Source organism: Mizuhopecten yessoensis, unplaced genomic scaffold (genome assembly GCF_002113885.1).
Source record: "Mizuhopecten yessoensis strain PY_sf001 unplaced genomic scaffold, ASM211388v2 scaffold11117, whole genome shotgun sequence".
Taxonomy (NCBI): Eukaryota; Metazoa; Mollusca; class Bivalvia; order Pectinida; family Pectinidae; genus Mizuhopecten; species Mizuhopecten yessoensis.
The window spans coordinates 327,692-347,333 of NW_018408888.1; the positions used below are offsets into that span (position 1 = coordinate 327,692).

The 19,642-nt window shown below is 34.4% G+C and overlaps 1 protein-coding gene across 1 annotated transcript; it reads right to left on the minus strand.

Moving 5' to 3' along the window:
- Positions 1–3,010: 3,010 nt before the first annotated feature.
- On the minus strand, positions 3,011–10,583 carry LOC110466110 (thioredoxin-like protein AAED1). Its single transcript, XM_021522432.1, has 7 exons — positions 10,362–10,583; positions 8,387–8,423; positions 7,312–7,343; positions 6,897–6,950; positions 6,220–6,328; positions 5,067–5,189; positions 3,011–4,153 (listed from the first exon to the last, which is right to left on the minus strand). Exons 1-7 carry the CDS (start codon positions 10,554–10,556, stop codon positions 4,026–4,028), a joined length of 678 nt encoding a protein of 225 aa, XP_021378107.1. The 5' UTR covers positions 10,557–10,583; the 3' UTR covers positions 3,011–4,025.
- Positions 10,584–19,642: the final 9,059 nt, after the last annotated feature.

A 19,642-nucleotide genomic window follows, 5' to 3' on the forward strand; every position in this document is an offset into this window, starting at 1 on the left:
ATGTATAATTCAATATCTTTCCCCTGAATAATATAATTATGTATAAATAAGAAAGGTTCAGGTCATTCTCACGTCTTCTGACATACATCATGATTAACACAACACAAATCAATTTCTCTTTTCATTTCAACAGAGAAAATTAATTTCTATTCAAAGCATGGTTAATGTGACATTTGACTGTTCATTAATATACCTATATGTACCTCAAAATTGACTCTACACATCCTCTTTTCATCGAAGGAAAAAAAAGGAACATAAAATAATACAAGCATACAATACAAATAATGTTAATATTTAAGGAATATAATATATATTATGTCAGGTCCCAAGACTGTATCTGTGGGATGGAAAGAAATCGGGGCATGGTAACCAAAATGTGAAGGAAGGCAGTCACAGAGATTGTAACCCCAACATCGTAACTAACCCTGAACAAACACAAATGTATATATGCACAATACAATATATGTACTATACAAATTTGCATTTGTAGTGTGTTTTGGTAGGTAAAAAGTTTTGAAGAGGTAATCCTTCTTTAGAAAATTATAGAAGTGGAGTTGATTCTTTTGCTACTCTGTCAGATCGGAGACAGGTAATTATATATTGATACTAGACAATACTTATCTCGAGACACTACCCTGATCTCACTGGATATAACATTAAACATGTTTGTTGTACAAATAAATGCTTAATTTAATGGCCATATTGGATGTATGAATATATTTGTATAAAATACCCTCAATTATTTCAAATTATACAATGTCATCAAATACCAATATCTTATTTCTATTTATGTCTCAATAATGCAGTGAAATAAAGACAAAAATATTGAAACAATTCATTTATTTTTCAAAAACACAACTACTATAGATATGAAGTGAATGTAGTGCGCAGGTATTTTTTTTGGGGTCAGATTTGAAAAAAAATGAAAAATGAAAAACAATCTGAAAAAAATATCTGAAAATAACCGATATCAAACTGGAAAAGTAGCATAACAGGTAGCTTGGTGTTTAAAACGCCAATTAATTAACGATTGATTTATTGGCGGGAACAAGCCCATGAAGGTCTTCCTCCGTGGCATTGTTCTGTTTTTTTTTACTAAATCGCTAAGCCTAGTGTGCATGTTTTTTCCCGGCCCACTTTCATGTTGATCTCGCATCTAACACTACATAAACACTTGATCGATAACCTCGTGAATGATTTCAATATTTTAAAATGAAGCAATATTTACGGAAAAAAGTGTTCACTATACGTGCAAATTTACGGTAACACCCACTTACAGCTAGACTTCTATATTGGAGTCAATATTAACAAAGTAACTCACCAACATGACAGCAATGTTCTATTAGCCCTAAGTATTGTTCATGAATAAGCAGATCTTTGTGAAAATATTTGTAAAATACTAGTAAGAGTATAACATATCTCAAGTCTACCAAACATCAATAAAAAGTGATCACTTCAAAATTTCTTTATAACAAACGAAGAGTTTGCAGTGTGGTGATAAATACAATGACAGACATTTCTCTCCAAACACTTTTAAACACATACTACAGTAACATGAAAAATTTACATATAGACTTTCAAAACTTCACACATTTCATTATATGTACATTCAAATAAATAAAGAATTATAAAAAATAAAAGATTTAATACAGTATATGATAATAAATTAAACAAGTACACTACTTCATAAACACATCATATACAAATACACCATTCAGTCACAACTTTATCCATTTCAATTTTAACAATATGGGGAAAATAATTTCCCAACAGTTGTGATATGAAAACAGATATCCAATTAATACATGTATATATTAATCTCGCTCCTGGAACACCTTATAAGGATCATCCAGATCACTGCAACAAAATCTCAGTTAATCAGGAAATGTGAAAAAAGTAATGGTGGGTTAGATTAGGAACCAGAGAAAATAGTCTTATCTAAATTTAAATCTGACAAGATATTATATCCTGATGATCTCATCCTTTTTCTTTATGGTAGATAAGTCTATTATTATTTAATTTTTGTCTGAGAAGGATATTGCAACATCCCACATATACATCCCCAAATTCAATGAGTTTACTGTCGGGATGAGTTATATCAATGACAGTCATTTAAATTAATTATTTTGTTACACAAAACATAATGCACTGATATCCACATAATGCTAAGTAGGACCAAGGATATCATGTAGTGCGGTATTGGTTAAGGACAGATAGTGATGTAGGGTACAATAACATTATGACTTTATGGTATTTTACTGCACTGGTTTCTGTAGTTTCACAATAGCTACCTAAGTACAGCACTGTATGGTCCCACAATAGCTACCTAAGAACAGCACTGTATGGTACCACAATAGTTACCTGAGTACAGCACTGTATGGGACCACAATTGCCTCCCAAGTACAGCACTGGATGGTACCACAATAGCTACCTGAGGACAGCACTGTATGGTACCACAATATCTACCTAAGTACAGCCCTGTATGGTACCACAATATCTACCTAAGTACAGCCCTGTATGGTACCACAATATCTACCTAAGTACAGCCCTGTATGGTACCACAATAGCTACCTAAGTACAGCACTGTATGGTACCACAATATACGGTATGGTAGGATACTTTATGAAATAGCATGTTACTACATGGTAGATATTGTATGATGATTATCAATAGTAATGTACTGTATGATATTTCATGATATATTATACTCCAGTATGATAGATTAGTATATACTGATGTTCAGTTTCGTACAATGTATGATACTATATGGTATGCATTTTGGATTGTGTGTGTTCGTATGATGTGTAACTATATGGCATCAACTATAAGTATATAGTCTGTTAGTGTATGGTCTGTTAGTGTATGGTTTTTGTTAGTGTATAGTCTGTTAGTGTATGGTCTGTTAGTGTATGGTCTGTTAGTGTATGGTGTGTTAGTGTATGGTCTGTTAGTGTATGGTTTGTTAGTGTATGGTCTGTTAGTGTATGGTTTGTTAGTGTATGGTCTGTTAGTGTATGGTCTGTTAGTGTATGGTTTGTTAGTGTATGGTCTGTTAGTGTATGGTTTGTTAGTGTATGGTCTGTTAGTGTATGGTCTGTTAGTGTATGGTTTGTTAGTGTATGGTCTGTTAGTGTATGGTTTGTTAGTGTATGGTCTGTTAGTGTATGGTCTGTTAGTGTATGGTTTGTTAGTGTATGGTCTGTTAGTGTATGGTTTGTTAGTGTATGGTTTGTTAGTGTATGGTCTGTTAGTGTATGGTTTGTTAGTGTATGGTTTGTTAGTGTATGGTCTGTTAGTGTATGGTTTGTTAGTGTATGGTCTGTTAGTGTATGGTCTGTTAGTGTATGGTTTGTTAGTGTATGGTCTGTTAGTGTATGGTTTGTTAGTGTATGGTCTGTTAGTGTATGGTCTGTTAGTGTATGGTTTGTTAGTGTATGGTCTGTTAGTGTATGGTTTGTTAGTGTATGGTCTGTTAGTGTATGGTCTGTTAGTGTATGGTTTGTTAGTGTATGGTCTGTTAGTGTATGGTTTGTTAGTGTATGGTCTGTTAGTGTATGGTCTGTTAGTGTATGGTTTGTTAGTGTATGGTTTGTTATCGTAAGGTCTATATTACTGTATGATATCTTTCTGTGTGGTAAAGCTACTGTTCTCTAACGTATTGTATGGCATAGGAACATCTGGAATCATCAAATATTAAAACGAACAAGGCACCACATCTGTCTATCAATGTTTTCATAATTCAAATTAAATTTTACCTTTCATGAGAGTCCATGAATTTTACCAGGACATAACTTATCAACTTTTGAAAGAATTGTTCTATTTATGCAATTAAAGAATATCATTTGTTGAGTTAATTTTGAAATGAATATCAAAAGAACATACCATTAGTCCATCAAGAAACACAAAAAAATCATAATTGCATATTTCCATAATTTTTCAACAGTGTAGTCATTCAGATGTGGAGGGTTTTATAAAGGAACTTGCATCACATCAAAGCATTGTGGTGATCAGTCAGTGTGGAGGATTTATATATGCTGTACTCTCTTGTCTTTAGGGAAACTGACGGCAGCAACTCCTGCCTTCTCAAGGAGGTCATTGATCGGCGTATGATCCAGTGAGTTTTCATCAATGTGGGCAAAGTGTACAGCATCACCTACAGACAGAACAACACATGTTACAGCATCACTTACAGACAGAACAGCACATATTACAGCATTACCTACAGACAGAACAACACATGTTACAGCATTACCTACAGACAGAACAACACATGTTACAGCATTACCTACAGACAGAACAACACATGTTACAGCATCACCTACAGACAGAACAACACATGTTACAGCGTTAAATTTACTCTCCAGCAACCCCAGTGGTGTTTTAGGTGCACAGGTTCAACTTCATCCGTTAGTCTGAGTTTACAGGGTCTTAATAACCTTTCATCACACTTCGTTCTCATGAGACGTATTTTCAAATTTGAATTTCTGTACACATTTGATATAAAGAAAAGGGGATATGTACAGTTGGAGAAATTTTCAACTGGTGAATGCCAGTTTTGAGAAAACAATTACAATGTATGCTATGAAAATACCTATGTTAAAGCAGTAGTGTATAATTCTGAGAAAACAACCTTCAACAAACAAGTGTACTGAGAAGCTTGGTGTCAACATAATTTTATCAGAATTAAGATATATGAACAAATTTTCAACTCACCTGTTCTCAGTGATTAAATTTGGCTCAACTATTATAACCGAGTCCTAGTGTATAAATTTGGCTAAACTATTATAACCGAGTCCCAGTGTATAAATTTGGCTCAACTAACATAACCGAGTCCCAGTGTATAAATTTGGCTCAACTATCATAACCGAGTCCCAGTGTATAAATTTGACTTAACTATCATAACCGAGTCCCAGTGTATAAATTTAGCTCAACTATCATAACCGAGTCCCAGTGTATAAATTTGGCTTAACTATCATAACCGAGTCCCAGTGTATAAATTTGGCTAAACTCACCCATGCACTATAAAGGCCCCACTCACCTGTTTATAATATAAAGTAATATCTTACCCGGTCCTAGAACAAAGGCTCCCCCTTGCTGTTTAATGTTGCCCTCATACTCCTGGACTCTCATCGCCTTCCATGTACTCCTCAACACTCCCATGATCACATTCTGCTTGACATGCTTATTATCTGTTTAAAGGAGGTAAAAAACAAATGCTATTTGTCAATCACCTGCGCATATCATATTAGATTTTTGAAGCCTTTCATTCATCATCAACAACAAACGAATCAGATGATCTGTAACCTAAACAACCATTGTACAACAGTATTACACTAAGCCGTTGACAACTGCTACTTTATCAAGTGATTAATCAAACAATAATGTTACAATATTATTACAGAAAACCCTCCATTTTTAAATTAATTCAACTACACTTGTAGTTAGTATGAATAATGTAAGAAAGCTATCCAATTTCGGAAAATATTTATATTTAGCATTTAAGAGGCGTTAATTAATTTGTATTGTGGTGTTTCATAAATGTAGTGTGTTAACTAAGTATCATTATATATATACATGTACATTATTGAACGGTGTTTTATGTATACTGTGATGTCACTTTGTCTATTCTAATCATGTTTAGAGAATGTTATATGTATATATGTATAAAGGGGGAGAAGAGCCAACGCTGTCCAATATTAGGTAGGATCCTTTTGTTGGGTGTTGGCTGTTGGTGTATGTACCTATGTATGTATGTTGCTAATAAAGAATAAATGAGTGATGATTATTTAAAATTGTTATCACTAACTTAGTCTTAAATATACATAGTTAAGCTAAAAGCAAGTAAAGTGGTAACAAACAAACATATCCAGGATCAACTTAAATAGGTCTCTATAGTACTTACAGTAGTACTGTACTGAATATGAAATAAGGTTTGCCTCTCACAGAAAAAACAGTCATAGCTAGTGACGTCCTACCGACAAGAAGACTATTAGTGAATTGGTAAAACAATTGTCTAGATAAAAAAATGCGGAACAGGGACAATTAAATGATGAAGCCTATAAAATGCATTCTTATCCATCAGGGTAATTTACCTTCATTCTATAAATCATAACTTTACTTAGCTAACTGATTGGAGACGAGAATGGTAAAACAGATTTTGAATGCTAGCAGATGCCACTCTTCAATACATTGTCCCATACCCCCTATCAAATTGCTTACTTTTATCATCACCATGCTCCATCTTTTCCTTTAGGTTGAGGGCTTTGTAGATCTCTCTCTCTGGGTCAGTGTACAGTGTGTAATTAAAACCAGTCTCCTTTTTGAATGGCTGGAAAAGATTTATCAATATAGTAAATGTATTCATCCAAGAGTTTGTAACGTCAATTACAAATGACACATAGAAAATGAAAATTTGGGGAAAAGTAGATATAAAGAACTTTAAGTCAAATCAAAACAAGTGAAAACAGGAAAATAAATTCTAATGTTCAGTTAGGAGACAAGAATTATTAAGTGTATAAAAAGGTTTTTATGAAAGTACTGATTTATCTTACAATAATTTAAACATGAAAATTTAATCTTGTATGCTTCACAAAAATAAAATATTTGCAGGGCATACCAAATACTTGAAAGGCATTTCTTATACTGTATTTCTCTACCATATCAATATCATGACTGCCATGGACCAAGGTTTTTATAGAACAATGAATTTTTCATATTGCCAAGAAAATTAATTGATTTTGTTATTATATTACTGATGAAACTACTTTCAAGAGGAAACATAGCTATGAGCGAGTGTTCAAACTGAAAATTCTTTAGTCTGTGGGGTGGGGTATTGCACAGTGATACAGGATACAATTAGACTGACAACTTCCACAAAAACAATGGCATACGTTTACCTTTATAAACTTGCATGGAGCTGGTCCTATCACAACGATTCTTACATTAGCAGCCTAAAATATAAAAAGTATGATAAACAGTCTCATTAAAACTACTCACTGCAATTCAATTAAAATTTGTAGATTACAAATCTGTTCATTGCTGCTATAACCTATTAAAATCTTATGATAATTTACACCAACAGTATCTTGGACACCAATTTCATCGTTAACGGTAACTCAACCAAAAACAAGAGTTGACCATATGCATGAGAGAAGCTATAAATGGTGTCACCGTGTGATATTTTTGTAATGTCAATTTATTGTGTACTTATTGGAAATTGAATGATTAATAAAAAAAAGTTCAGTATTTCCTTTTAGCATAAGACATGCATGTTTATCATGTCATAGAGCATATAAAAGTAAAAATATTTACCTGAAGGTATTCAAGGGGGATGATTGCTAAATCTGAAAAAAATAAAATAGAAATTACTCTGACATACCTGCAAACTCTCCCTACTTTGGAGGGAGACTCACGATTTTGGACCCTAACCAGAAAGGTAAATTCTAAGTCTTAATAAAATCCGTCAATTATTTACTAGTCTGTTTTATCTAACCGTTCTGTTTCACCTTTATCTCTTCCTCTTTACCATACCTCACAAATTCAGTATTGTTTTAATTGTATCTTGAATTACATCAGGCTGATAGATTACATTTTTCTTCCAACTTTATTATATAAGATTTAGTTATGGTGGATACAATAGTATTTGAATTACCGTAAAAACCCATGTAATTTGCGCACCTGTGTAATTTGCGCAGGTACTTTTTGAGGCTGAAAATCGGGAAAAAAGCTTCTACTCTAATATTTTGCGCACCCAAAAAATCTGGAAAAAAAACGATGTTCATGCTCCGAAAATCGATCTCTGAATAATTTTTTTTTAAATATATTTCTATGATTTTTTTTCATTGATGTAAAATGATATTTAAAACCAAGAAGAAACTACGTAAAATGTGTATTTTGTTGCTTGTTTTCTTTAAATTATCTGATCACACATGACACACACGTGTGCGCATATCGGCATACATCAATTCATTTTAGCAATATTTTACATAAAACATTTACTTGCTTACAAAAACATATCAATTAATAAGTAATTCGATGTTTAGTAACCGCTGTTGCATATCTCCTGGTGAAAGGCATAATTAGATACCTTTTATTGATCATAATTACGATCAGTGAGAAGGGCTCATCATGGCGGCTTGGGGTACGTCACTTCAAACCATGCAGGTCATGTCACAGTTCACTTTGGCCACGGAATTAGATTATCTAAGTCCGTGGTTTGGCGATATTTTTTACAAATTACAATGCAGTAATTAGCTAACACTATCTCTGTGATTACCCGTTAACAATAGCTCTACTAATTGAAATGATTTGCAGTCGCGATCGACGGACTGTGTTGTTGTTTTTTCACTCGGTATTTATCAAAAGTCATTTTTGCAAAAAGACTTACCTTCCATGTAATCCTTGCATACAAAGCAAAGAAAGTGCTGCAATGGACAGAAAAAAAGACATGTATATTACCAGTAAGATACGACAGAGTATGAAACTGCTTCAAACTAATACTTTCATCACAGACTTAGATATTCTAATTCTGTGCTTTCATGGAGACAAGAAACATTTTCAAGAAACTGAAAGAAATAAGGGGATGGAAATTTTCATTACATTGATACTTTGTTTTTCAAAGTGTAAGGAAAAGAACTCCAAGGTTTAAATTAATTGCATGCATCAAAGCTGCAACCCACCTTCACAGTCCACTGCTATACTGATTGAGCAAAAGATCATTTACCTTTGCTTTAGTTTAAAACTAGAAGACAACCGTAACCGATAAATATCTGTACGGCCTCCAACACTACAACAACAGAGTTTGTAAGTACCACAAACACCATTTGTAGCAGGAAAGAGAGTATCATGCTTCCACCCTCGATAAAAGCTGTAACTCCCAGCTTCCCAGTTTGCTGCTCTACTGATTGAGCTAAAGGGAAATTCCCTCAAGCGTGAAGCTAGAAGGTGACCATATACGTATGTATAATTAAAATCTGCCACAAAAGTATATACAGAAGTCATAAAATAGAAATTTAGTGAAGGGGATGTTGACATATAACTGCAAACCAGCTGGTAGAGCTAATGACCCAGGTAACGTTGAGAATTCCATTTCATCCTTCAAAGAGGTAAATAGGGAAAAAGTATTACTTAAAAATTGAGAGATGTTGTCATGTTTATGCGAATCTCTTTTTTATTTATAATCACTTGCCATGTAAACTGTATATATATAAACTAAAAAAAACATCACAACTATATCAATCAAGATTTTAATTGTCCAGCAAGCATTAGGTTTTGACTTAGTAATTATTATGCTGTGATCATGGACCATGTTTTGAAGATGCATCTTGCGTACCACTGGTCGCCTTCTATTTATTATAGTAATGGGGACTTCCCCTTGACGAAGAGTGTTGGATTGAGAAAGCAGAGCCTGCTGGTTAAATCCCTGGTTTTGACAAAAACCCACTCTTGTACGTCGTGAACTCTCCCCTGTTACACTAGCGTGAATTGAAGTTGACATAATAAAAAAAGTATAGCATACTCTAAAATCTTTTTGAGAGGAGTTATATAGTCTGATAGTCAGTATTTGAACTTAACAGTAGATCCATATACTTTGGTTTCGTTTATTTTTGTTTAACGTCCTATTAACAGCTAAGCTCATTTAAGGACATGCGTCCATGTGTGTAGGGTATGCGTGCTGGGGTGTGTATGCAGGAGACTGGGTATGCTGGTGTGCTAGCCTCCTTGTGATAGCGTGGATCTGATGCCAACTTTATAGTTCAATCTCACTGAAATATCATGGCGAAGGAAGCCAGCACAGCATTCTGCCTGGTCACATTATACTGACACCGGGGTGAACCAGTTGTTGCCATTCCCCTAAATGCTGAATGTTAAGCAGAGAATTACAACAACCATTTTCAAGGACTTTGGTATGTCCCGGCATAGGGACAAAACCCATTGCCTTCCTCACCTGAGCGAAGGCTCAACATTAAAGCCAAAATTGAGGTGTTGCCAAGCAAGGCACTATAGGAAATAAAAGGTAGTTAGAAGTAGAAAGAAAGATCAAGACCCCAAATATTGCAATGAGAGCAGCATATTTATTTTGGTCGCTTTTACGTCCTCAAATAGAGGACAACAAAGCAAATCCCTAAATCTGCAGTGTTTCACACATTAGTCGCCTCCTACGATACATGCAGTGAGTAACAGGTGTATTCTTTTCTGCAGGGCAGGGGTTGATCCATATACAATCACCACGAAATCATTACTGCGAATATGATTAAATAAGCCTTAACATTATTTCTTAACAATCATAAAAAATAAACTTTGTTAAACATTACATGGTCAAGGGCCCGGAGTGGTTAGAAAAGTTTTGAACAAGTTCGTACCCGTATGAAAACAACAACTGTTTTCTGGTGTTTGTAGATATCCGAGAAACGAATTTTGTTTTCCATTTCATCATATACAAACAAGTCGTGTAGTTTTTCTAAGTCCACAACAATTTCTGGTTTTTCCCCTCTGGACATTTTGAGATCGTCCACTTTATCTACCGGAGAGTCGATGCTTTTCTTTTCGTCTGCCATCTTGCTGTTTGGACATGTGCTCGTCTATGTCAGCAGAACGCTTTGAGAGGAAAGGCATACTAGGCGCAAAGCGTGTATACGACGCAGTTATAAAAAGTGAGTATACATTTAAACCCATGGCAACATACAAACAACTCCATAAACAATAATAAACCACGAAAATTCAATAATTTGTTAAAATGTTTCATATTTGAAAATGTTTGAATCGATTTCTTACTCCCTTTTACCATCCATGTTTTCATATTGATCAGATGGACCGGGTTTTTCCCTTTATTCGTGGACACAGCTTACCTTTTGGTGGTTGTCTCCCTTTATCCAAACGGGGTGCCAATATATTTTAAAACAACAATATAAAGTCTTTTTGAAACATTTCATATATAAGCTGCATTTTCACTTGAATATTAACTTGAGATTTATCTGTACTTCATACAACACACTTTCTTAGATAACGTTTGTCAACATTGCTTCTCTATAATTATATGCTCAAAATCTTATCGTCTTCACAGAGAGAAATAATAATATAATGACAAAGGGCAATAACTCTGCAGGCTACCCTCAAATAATTACCGTTGTTACACCTCAAGTGAATTTCCAGGTATCTGATTGGTTGGGAGAAAATTAAACAAAAATCTCTGTCACACTCCGAAAATACATTGGTTTTAAGGGGCGCGGGTGAAATTGCCATGAAACAGTGATAAATGTCACATGCGCGAAAAATGTGCGTTCACTGCTTCGTTTCCCCACCGTGATGGTCACAAGAACGATTGACGGCAACAGCCAATTTTATGAAGCGCCGGTGCGATAGCGATTGTAAACAGCAGGCTATCAACAAACATGATGTCATTATCGAGGTTTGCTGCCGTTTCTGAGCTACAAAGACTTTTGGAGTAACAAAATAGCTATGACATTCATAAGCAGGTAACAGTGAATATTGTCAACCCTCAAAAACCCATTGTCACCCTCGGCTTCGCCTCGGGTGTCAATGGTTTTCTCGGGTTGACAATATTCACTGTCACCTGCTAATGAATGTCATATTTATATATTGTCAACTTGTCCGAGATCTTTTAGATGTAACATTGCGTACAAAGTTTCATCAAACTCGGTTAACATTTATTCAAGTTATCGTGTTCACAAAGTCCAATAATAATATTACAAAGGGCAATAACTCTGTAAGTTACTGTCCATTAATTCCCATTTTCGAACTCGTCCGAGATCTCATTGATATATGGCTGCCTACAAAGTTTCATCAAACTCGGTTAACATTTACTCAAGTTATCGTGTTCACAAGGTCCAATACTAATATTATTACAAAGAGCAATAACTTTGTAAGTTACTCTCCAATAATTCCCATTTTCGAACTAGTCCGAGATCTTATTGATTTATGGCTGCGTACAAAGTTTTATCAAACTCGATTAACATTTACAGAAGTTATTTTGTTCACAAGGAAAAGTTAACGCACGACGGACGACGACGAACAAAAGGCTATCACAATAGGTCACCATGACCTAAAAATGTTTTTTGTTTTTGTTTTTGTTTTTGTAGTTAACACAAATAGTTTAAAAAATATTTGAAACAAACCCAGATGTCTTTAGTCTATAATGAAAAGGAAAAATATGATAGGTGTACAACCTTTCAATAATGGAAATATCATAATCTTGGAATGAATTTGCAAAATAAATCTGTTGAGTATTTGTGAAAAAAACGATGCACAACCTTTCAATAATGGAAATATCACAATCTTGGAATGAATTTGTAAAATAAATCTGTTGAGTATTTGAAAAAATGGTGTACAACCTTTTAATAATGGAAATATCGTAATCTTGGAATGAAGTTGTAAAATAAATCTGTTGAGTATTTGAAAAAAAAACATTAAACATATATTCATCAGATATTGATTGTATACAGACATATAAAAACTGTTTTACGAAAATACAACCTAATCAAAGTTAAAATCATTGACACTATGTATATACATATACATATATCAAAAAGAGAATGAGACAGGAAAAAGCAGTTAATATTTGAAGAAAAAAATGGATTTTTTTGAATGCTACATGAATAAACTTTTATGAGAGTTCAAGCTATAAAAATGGAATGGCTTTTTTTTTGTTTATCACACAAACAGTTTTAACTTTTTTGTTTGAACCTTATGAATGTACTAATTTTTTTGTTTAACATTTAATTAGCATTTAAATATATAGCCAACAACAGGCATTGATAGTTGTGAAAAAAATGAAGGTATTGACAAAAATAATTTACCAGCAACAAAGTAAATGTAACATTAAGTAACTTAAAAGATGTATTTATGAATCTTAATATTTAAAAACCAAGTTGAGAAATAGTTTACCAGTATTTAACTATGAAATTACAGATTTGAATTGGTCTAACTTTAATCTATCGAATAATATCAAGACTGTTGGTTATAGTACAGCTTTATACATTTAAAAGAAATATCATTGGAGGTAGTACGCAGATCTGTTGAGTAATATCAAAGCTTCATTTTAGTATATATGAAAATGCTGAACATACAAAAAAGTATACACGAAGAGGTTATAAGGTTGACTAGCCACATTGTAAATAAAACTGTAAGATACCCAATTTTTATATGTAAAAAGACTTCTATTGAAATAAAATGTTAAGTTTGTTGAGTATTTGAAAAAAAAATATCATTAGAGGTATAAACAGATATGTTGAGTATTTATACAATATCAAAGCTTCTAATATATATGAAAATGTTGAAGATGCAAAAAGTATATATGAAGAGGTCGACTATATACATCGTTTTTAAATTCAACATTCTCTACAGAAAACTCTTATCTATGTGCACACTGTCCAACAAAAGTCAGTAAGTCCACATCTGGTCCAGAGATATCTTTTTGATTTGTCTTTGTTGTTCTCAAATAAAAAAAAATCTATCTGAAGAATTTTATCATTATTATTATTGTTATTTAAAGTAATACTTAATCAAATAAACTTTCTGTAAGGTTTATTTTTGGATGCAAATTATATTATATTCTAACACCATCTCTAATTAAAGGGAGGGAACTCCTAATGAATTTTGTGAAAGAATTGCTAGATTGTAGAAGTATTGTTTTCATTTTAACTAACATGTGAAATTATAACAAAGTTTTGGTACACATTGGATTTTACACTTTCACACTCTGTACTTGAAGAATTATTCTCATACGGGATAAAAAAGTAAACTCATTGAAATGAAAAAAACGACGCAGTTAAAATGTTCAATGGAAATGGAAGTTGACAAGCTAAAATTACCTGAAAACCGTTAAATATGTACAGATGCTGTACTTGAAGTGTAAATCGTGTATTTTTTAGAAACACATGCGTTCAACTAAAGTTTTGATAAAACTGTCAGGGTGTAAGGAAGTGCGAATCACTGACGTGATGCATGTTAATTGACTTGAAATTTTCACTACTTCCTATCTAAGATTTATATGTTACCGTTTCTAATCAGTGGCAGAATTTCACCCACCCCTCCATCACCTATGCGAATCCTCCTGATTGGCCGAGAGGTTGAACATTAACAATTTACTCAATCTATCAATAAGAGTTCAGTTTGGTACTACCGAGTCGAAGTCTCTATAAATTTGGCGCAATTTCCCATTAACACCACTTGCGATGTGTAGTGGAGGGATACGCTAATTCCTCTTTGCCTTAGTGTTATCAGAATTTTGTTGATGTTGGAAGTGCTATACAAGACCATTCTGGAGACATTTCGGCCTATAGAGAAGAAGACTTTAGTGCTATGAAAGGTGACCTCCGATACAATTCAACAATTCGTAGCACAATGTGTAATTTTTTAGTACAAGGTGCCAGGTGTCAACCATGTTCTAAAGTGCGACGAAATCTGAGGGACCGAAAATTACGGCAAGAGGATAAGGCACACATGTCCAGCCCGCCACCAAACTACATGGACAAGAAATTTAGACATACCCCGCATAGTAAGATGGACAGGAAGGTACTGATAGAAAAGTTAAAACAGCAACGTAATAAAATCAACGATTTAGCATCAGAAGTAGGCAGGCTGCAAAGACGGTCTCAGCAAGAATTGAGGAGTACACTTGATGTGGGACAAAATGTTGAATTTCGGGATGCGATGGCTACGTGTCAAGATGAGGTCCAGAAGGCATTCCCGGATTAAAACAGTCTTCAGCGACTCTTTTGGAAAGAACAATTCAAGTGAGCGAGTGCTAAGTCATGGAAGGGTATGAGATGGCATCCTATGGTGATCAGATGGTGTTTGTATATGAAACACAAATCTTCAAGTGCTTATGAAGCAATGAGAAACTCTGGTTTTATTACACTTCCAAGTGCTCGCACACTTTTCGATTATTCTCATTATACTAAAAGTGCTCTTGGATTCCAAAAGGATGTAAATCAAATGCTTAAAGTGGAAGCAAAGAAAAAGGGGATGTTCAATCCTGAGGACAATTCAAAGATTTTGTCGGTATATTGTTTGACGAGATAAAGGTGCGGTCGGACTTGGTTTATGACAAACATACAGATGAGCTAATTGGATACTGTGATATTGATAAAGTTGGCAATCAAATTATGGACTTCGAAAAACATTTGAACAACGAAACCCCGGATATTGCCAACTTTATGCTTGTGCTTATGGTGAGAGGAATAGCTGTGGACTTGAGATTTCCGTTGGCGGCTTTTGCAACAACCAGCATCACAGGAGACTTATCATATTCAATTTTGTGGAAAGCTGTGGCCATATTAGAAATAACGTTAAATTAAAAGTGCTATTCTTCACCTGTGATGGGGCCTCACCAAACAGAATTCTTTTCCAAATTCATAGAGTACATGGTGAACTTGTCTACAACACCGTAAATCCACACAGTCCTGATAGAAAAATCTATTTCATATCCGATGTACCGCATCTTTTGAAGACGACAAGAAATTGCTTCGCGAATTCCAACTCACACAAAAACTCTCGGAAATTGTGGAAGGATGGGAAGGACATTTCCTGGTTACATATTTTACGTTTATACGAGGACCATTGCGAACTAGGTATTTTAAACCCTTGCCCTAAATTAACCCGAGGACATATTGATTTAACTTCATTCCCGTACATGAAGGTCAGCCTGGCAGCACAGGTAATGAGGTCGTATGTGGCAACTGCGCTCGAGATGATGTACGGGGATAATGTTAGTGAGACCATCAACTTTGTACGGATTGTCAACAGTGTTTTCATTGTTTGAATGTGAGACATCTCTCTGAAGGGAGAAATACCAGGAATCCAGGTCTAAATCCTTACAGAGACATTAATGATGATCGGCTAACATCGCTACTGGACGACCTCCTTAAGTACTTTACCGATTGGGACAAAAACCAGGACATTTCACTGCTTCTCAAAAGCAAGAGATGCAGCTGAGCTACCAGGCATTGAACGACCTGAATTAGATCAGTGTGAAATCAATCGTGGAATGTGTCCGATTCATGCATGGTAATGGTGCCAAATTTGTCCTCACGCATGCTTTTAACCAAGATCCACTGGAGCAACTCTTTGGCCATTATAGGCACAGAGCTGGTGACAACAACAATCCCAGTGTGTACGAGGTTCGCAACTCCATGACAAGTATGCGTGCAGTAGGTGCACAGGCCTTAGCACCTCGTCGTGGAAACATTCGACGCAACATTAACGATGAGAACAATCCCATTGACAATACCCCTCTACTAAAGAGAGGCCGCGATCGTTAAGTTGTTCGGAGTGTGACATAAACTTTGTATGTCGCCAAGTTACGGCAGTTAGTAACTTAGTAAATTGTTTTTGGCTATGTCTGTGATTTTGACTGACTGGATATGTATTGTAAGACTTGAAATTCACAACCAGGATACGACAACGGATATTTAACTACAGTATTACTCTTGTGTGCTAGTTAGTATTGTTTTAAATGTTTTAAGTATTCTTATAACCAAGACAAATACTCCACATTTGGTGTGTGTGTGTGGGGGGGNTTTGACAAAATAAATGGGTGAACTACCCCGAAATGCCATGTTAAACTAGTCTAAACAGTATCATAATATTCCGGTTGTGTATGTGGCCATTAATAAAAAGGCAATATATAATAAATGTATATATGTGAGATAGTCAATATGATAATTACAATATATTACTTTTTTGGTTCACCACTGACCTATAGGCCTGTGGCCATTGGTCACGAGTCCTAATTATTGACCTCGGTATAAGTCGGATCCACTTAGGAACTTTGATTCACAATGTAAACCAGGTACATGATTTAACTTGACAAAAAAACACACAAACAAGTGTATATAGGTAAATTTCAAAATTTAATTGTCAACAAATATACACCAGATTACCTTCACAACTAATCAACTTTTCAAGATCAATATTAAAATTCCATTTTCGCCACAAAAGTATCTTTATCTTTGACAAGACTTGATCATGACCAGTGATTTTTTTGTTTTACATAGGCATTGGAATGAAAACTAAATTGACTAGTACTTGCATCCATTGTCTTCCATATAGAATATATATCTTATATCTGGTACCCTGGTAATATATATATTTTTTTTATCCAAGCAAAATATATCTATGTTAACAGTGTATGCATTATCAATGCACAGGCATGAATGTAAGATTTCGGAAATAATACAATTACCAATAAATATGAAGATATACAAATTACAATCATATGTTTTATGATTTTTTGGTTATCTCTCCAAGTCACCCACCCCTAGATAAGGCGTATCTAGGGGTGGGTGGAGTAGGTGGTCCCACCCACCCCTAGATATGCCAGTGTACCTGTAAATAATAATGTTTATAACACAACTGGCCTGTTCTGCCATGTATTAAATGTCACAAAAATGGTAAGACACACATGTCATAACACTATTAAGACATAATAAATAAATGACGTCATACGATTGTCCCTGTAGTGAAAAACGTGACGTCCGAGGCAGAAATTACTCAAATTAGTCTGCCTTGTATAGAAATGAATTTGACTTTTTGACTTATTTCTGCTTACTTTTCCAAAAGTATGAGTTGTGTGATAAATATAATCTTACACTCGTGTAAATTCCATATTACATTGGCACTCATGTAAGATATATGTAAATAATTGGAAAAGTAAAGTGTATTCTGACATGATATACTGTATTCAACATAATAAGCGCCCATTATTTGAGTATCGCATTCATAACTGCACCATTTTTGTCAAACTACTTTAATAAAAAAGGAAATGTTGATAATTTTGTGATGTTTTAGAAGGTTCAATGATCACTTTAACTTTACCTGTATTTGCTCAGCGTCTGGGGTGCTTTTTAGGTTGAATATGGTTCAGTAGTTTCAATACTTTAATTATCATTTGATATATTTTGTATGTATTTTCATTAATATTGTACTTATTCCAGTTTGACAACAAAATCCTTGTCCGTTACAATTTATATTTATATTAGGCCAAAATAAAATATAGTTGTGTTTCCCCTTTCCCTACCTCCCCTAATTTGTGACTGTCGACCCAAAAACATTTTTTTTTAATTTGATTTCTTGGGGAAATAAATTTTCAAATAATCTGTCATTTCCGATATTTTCTTACTTTTTCCCCACATTGATTTAAGATACAACAACCAAATGGGTTATATGTAAATTTTTGATAAATGATGACGAGGTAACCATAAGTGTACATGCATAAATTGATCCCTCATTAACACTTGATAGATAATAACATGATAAAATATCATTTTCATTGTCAAAAAAACCCAATAAAATTAAAAAAAGATAAATGTTTTTCATACCGACCTACCCTATTTATTTAGGAGCCGAAATGGGAAACACAACTATATTCTATTTTGGCCTTAGGAATAGGGCCTGTAAGATTTTAAGTGTATGTTATTGTTTTCTGATTCAAGTCCAGAGCCCAGAGTCCAGAGTCCAGAGTCCAGAGTCCAGCTTTTTTCAGAAACACAGTTCAGGAGTGTCACATAGGCAAACTGTTAAATTAATATTTCTTTGAAATGCATAATGTACCATATTGTTAATTTACATTTCCTCCAGAATAATTTTCAAAGCAGCATACCTAGGTGGCAGTTTGGTGCTCGTCACAAGTTCATTACTTAAGTCCATTAAATAAGTCATTGTTTTCTGTAGCTATTTTCAGAGGGTGAAGTGGGTTTTTTTTCTTTTTGTTTGTGGTATTGAAAATAAAAGCTTGATCTTTATTTCTGTATTTTCTCTTATTTTGAAATTTATTTTATTTACAGCGCACAGGGATGTGGCTATGACACCCTCACACACCTGTAGAGTATATGTATGATGACACTTTTGCTATCCAAGCTGGCAACATGTAATATTTCTCTAATCAATCTTTGCATGTTAATTCACAGCAGGTTCTGTTCGAGATGTTATGTAAAATTAACTGCCTACTTTGTATTGAATATTGTTCAACTTCAAATGATACTAAAAACAAAACCTCCAAACTCAGATATATATACCCGGTATGGATATCATATTAATCCCTTGGATAGTAATAATCTGAATATGTGCACATAAGATTGCATCCAAATTCATTCCACCCGAGTCAGAGACTCGTAAAAACAAGGACTACATAATTATAATCTCCCCATTATAATTTATACTTGGAACATCTTAAAAGCTTGTCATACGATACATACTGGAACAATATACGTGTACACATAAACACAAAAAGTTTTGCTCATGCATTATCAATCATCGATCATCATGCTGCTGCACCCTGGCTGGTTGAGAACAATAGGCAAAGAATATATACAGTGGATTCCGTCAGTCACTACAGAAATCTCTTTTAATGTTTGTCGCAGACTTCTTGGATGTCTTTGTGCGTGTCAATTTCGCCTTCATTGTTAGTTTGTTTCGTTCCACACGGACCACTGTATAACCTCTCACTGTTAGAAACAAGTGAACAACATCCAGAACACTTCAAACCACAGACTCGGACACCTGATAGGAGAGCCTTAGTATAATATTGTACCATGAACGAATCTACAATTCTCTCAATAATAATGATCTGGACCCTAGCTTGTCTGTATCCACAAAGGTACGGGTCACCATCTCACACTCGCGC